At 45.1% G+C, this 3,645-nt stretch overlaps 1 protein-coding gene across 1 annotated transcript; it reads right to left on the reverse strand.

Annotated features, from left to right (window-relative positions):
* Positions 1–336: 336 nt before the first annotated feature.
* On the reverse strand, positions 337–2,727 carry c2cd4c (C2 calcium dependent domain containing 4C). The gene is made up of 2 exons (XM_022759595.1): positions 2,657–2,727; positions 337–1,646 (listed from the first exon to the last, which is right to left on the reverse strand). Exon 2 carries the CDS (start codon positions 1,588–1,590, stop codon positions 337–339), a length of 1,254 nt encoding a protein of 417 aa, XP_022615316.1. The 5' UTR covers positions 1,591–1,646; positions 2,657–2,727.
* Positions 2,728–3,645: the final 918 nt, after the last annotated feature.

The following is a 3,645-nucleotide window of genomic DNA, read 5'->3' on the forward strand; positions in this document are numbered from 1 at the left end:
GTTGCTGTTGAGTCCAGCTTGGTTTAATGAGCATTCATTATTGGGAGAAGGAAAGAGGTAAACCTCAACCACCATAAATCCAGCCATGTATGTCAAGACACTCATTTACTTCAGCTTGGTGTTTTTTCAGATTTCAGAATAAAACATCTCTTCTGTCTAGGAATCTGTTTCTTGCTAGAAACCCTTAATTTTCCCTCTCCCTTTATATTTATGTTCAGTAGTTTAATCTATCCAAATAAAAAGAGCAGGTTGTATAGAAACCAGTGCAAACATCTAATTTAAGCTTCAATCAGTATCCTTGGTTTTTGCCCCCTTTGACCTCCAGATCGTGCGGCTTTAAAGGCCTGAGAGCAGCTTTGTCAGCTGCACCTCTCGCTCTCCCAGCAGTGTGTCCCTCTTGAGGCTGGTGCCTTTGTTCACCACCTTGAACTTCACCGACAGGTTCTTCACCTGAACCGAGCTTATTGAGTCAAAGAAGAAGTCCTCGTTGAAGACTGGATTGCGGCTGTTCTTGATGATGTTGCTCCTTTGCTTCTGCAGCTTGCCTGGGTTCAGGTAGACGGACACACAGCAGTTGATGCTCTTGATGTCAAAGTGCTTGTCGTAAAGACTCTCTGCTGCCAGGACGCGGATCAGCAGGCGGGAGGTGCTTGAGTCGTAGTTGGCGCTGATCCTCACCGTACCGCCTTTGTGCAGGTTGATGGTGTGCTCTCGATGGAGGCCGTGGTCGGACGCTCCAGCTCCGTGGAGGGAGGGGACGTGGAGGCGTCTCTGGATGTTGGGGCTGGGCTCGGCCGAGCTGCACTCATCGGTGGAGAGGGAGCTGTGGCGAGCGAACGTCCGCTTGGCTTTCACGACTTTGGCCTGCGTCTCGTGGGTGAAGATCTTGAGCAGAGATGCTGAGCGGGAGAGCAGGGGAGAGCTGAAGGGAGAGGACTCAGCCGAGGAGCAGGTGTCACTTTCACCACCGCTGAAGTATCGATAAGGATTCATGTGAGAGGCGCTGAAGTCAGCTGGATTCAGGTGGTTTCCTGCTTCGCTTTTCCCGGGGATCTTCCTCTGGGTGTTTGGGGAGGTGATGGGACTGGTAAGTTCGCAGTGGAACAGCGACTCTTTTCGGCGAGTGTGGGGGCTTTCCTTCAACGTTGCAAAACCATAAGATGTCTGAGTCTTGGGAACGTAAGGCAGGGACATAGCTGTCTGCGACTGGGGGTCTGCATTTGTGTCTCCAGCCACAACATCATCAGCACTCTCTATCTGTATGATGTGGCGGTTTGCTGCTCTCAACAAGTTCTTAGTGTCTCCCGCAATCTTGGCCACCAGACGTGGACTTCTTGGGCTGCTGATCTTCTTCCCACTGCCGATAGTTTGCTCTGACGTGGACGGCTGCAGCCCCTCTTTGGGCTTCACATTAGGAATCTCAGGCTCTGGGGGGCAACTGACCAGCTTTGGAGGAATGAAAAAGTCTGGGATCTTGTCAGGGGTGAGGACGTTGCTGTAGGCTGGAGCAACGCCTTTTTTGTCTCCGTTCTCTCCCTGTCGCAGAACACCAGTCTCCACCGAACCACGGATCTTATCCAGAACCCACATGGTCCCACCAGACAGTGGGATGTGCAGGCCAGTGGACTAAGTGCAGTCAGGTGTATCTGCGGTTAATGACACAAAGGGGTGGAGATGTAAATGATCCGAGGAGGCAACAGAGAGATAAAAATAACACCTCAGCGTTGTAGCTCTGAGGAGAAAACAGTCTATGAATACACCTCAGGTATTTAAAGGCTTAAAACTGAATAAACAAGAAATATTACAGAGCATTTACAGAGCTATTGACAACAGACGCTATGGAGTAAAAGCTCTCACAAAAGATACATACCACAGCTGTAAAAAGGTTTTCTTTGACTGCAGTTAATTTACTAGGCTCAATACATCTTAGGAGAGGGGGACTAACAGGTCTCAGCAGGCAGCAGTGTGAAGTCTTTAAACTGACAAACGATACAAAATCAACCAGAATTCAACTAGCCAACATTACAACATTTATAACAAATGAAACGGAGCCATAATAGTGTTTAGACTGCAGAGAGGCTTCACTGAATGGTGGAGTAAATTTAGAGTGAAGGTAGGAATAGATTAACAACAAACCAGGGGCTTCTTCACTATTTTCTTTTGATTCTCGAGATTTTAAAAGACTAAATTTAAAGTCGCATTCTTTATTTTTACTATTAATTGACATTGTGTTAATTTAAACGTGTATACTACATCCTCTCTTGATATAACTGAGAATTGTTTATGTGCATGTTATTCTTTAAACTGTGATTTAATTCTTGCTTTCAGTTTTAAGTAAATGGTGTTAAATACAGGGTCAGAAAAACATCATTTTACAGTTGATTCCCTTGTCAACTTAAATAACTAACAGTATAGCATTAGATATTTTTCCTGCTTCTTTAGAACATCTGCACTTTTAGTTTGCAGCGAAAACTACAGCAGTGAAAAATATCCGATAAAAGTGAAAAACTAAAATTCACTTCAGCAGGTGCGAGAAGAAAGCTGCCTCCTTTTACGCACCAGTCCGTTTTCCAAAACCTCTCAAATTTAATGTCGCCGTGAAATCTGTGACAACACACCGCTCCAATCTACAGAAATCCACCGATAATATACTTACAGCACTACAGAAAGCGACACGCTTCTCTCCCTCCACTTGCTCCGTCAGTAACAGGTGTTTTCTCCTCGGATAAACTCGTGCGCTCCGTGACGCTGCTCTGCGCCCTCAGACGGTCTCAGCTCCGGAGCTCCTGTCGTGCGTTTTATACACGGCACGCGGCTGCGGCTGACCAATAAGATCAAACTGTGCGTTTCCGTGTTTCCCAGCAGAACCAGTTATAGAAACACACTGGTCACATTTCAGAGGAGGAGGAATCTTACAGGTGGCGTTATCCCGCGCAGTAAGTGCCAGTATTTAACAGCCAGTGCTGCGCCATGCTGAAGAAATCTGGTGTTTTACATTTGTATTATATTTGTATTTATGCTGTTTTCATCACAGCTGCAAGTATTGTATTGTCATATTACCTGGGTGTAAGAATAAATGCATCACAGTCTCTCTAACTCAGTTTGTTCTCTGTCTTTAAACTCAAATCAAACTTTCATCCAAGGATATGAACATGATTAAAAAGAGAGACATGAAACACTTACTGCCTACTTGCTTCACCTCAAGCTCTATACACAAGGCCACTTTTGTTAGTTTTTTTCCACTAGCACACACAGCACAGAGCTTGTGTTTCAGTAAGCCATTACATCTAATAAGACTGTGCCTATTTGACCAGGAGACGCACATGCAGCTGAGCAGACAATGCAGCGTGGAGAACATGCACCTGTGTGCTGTGTGGTCTAATTCAATTTACAGAAGCAATTTTATTTTATTTTATTTTTTTTACCCCTTCTTCTCTTTCTATCTGCCTGCCTATCTTCAGGTTTAAACTGACCCTGGAAACTTTGCTATGGCAACAAATACATTTGTCTTTCTAAAATAGGAAGAGCCCCACTGACTTCATTGATCTGCTGGACAAAAAGCACTTTGTTTGTCCAGATTGCTTGGTTTTGAGTCAAGTGCCATGTATCTCATGGACAGAGAGGGGTGAAACTACTGCTTTATCA

This window comes from Seriola dumerili, unplaced genomic scaffold, assembly GCF_002260705.1.
Source record: "Seriola dumerili isolate Sdu_G_001 unplaced genomic scaffold, Sdu_1.0 BDQW01000322.1, whole genome shotgun sequence".
NCBI lineage: Eukaryota > Metazoa > Chordata > Actinopteri > Carangiformes > Carangidae > Seriola > Seriola dumerili.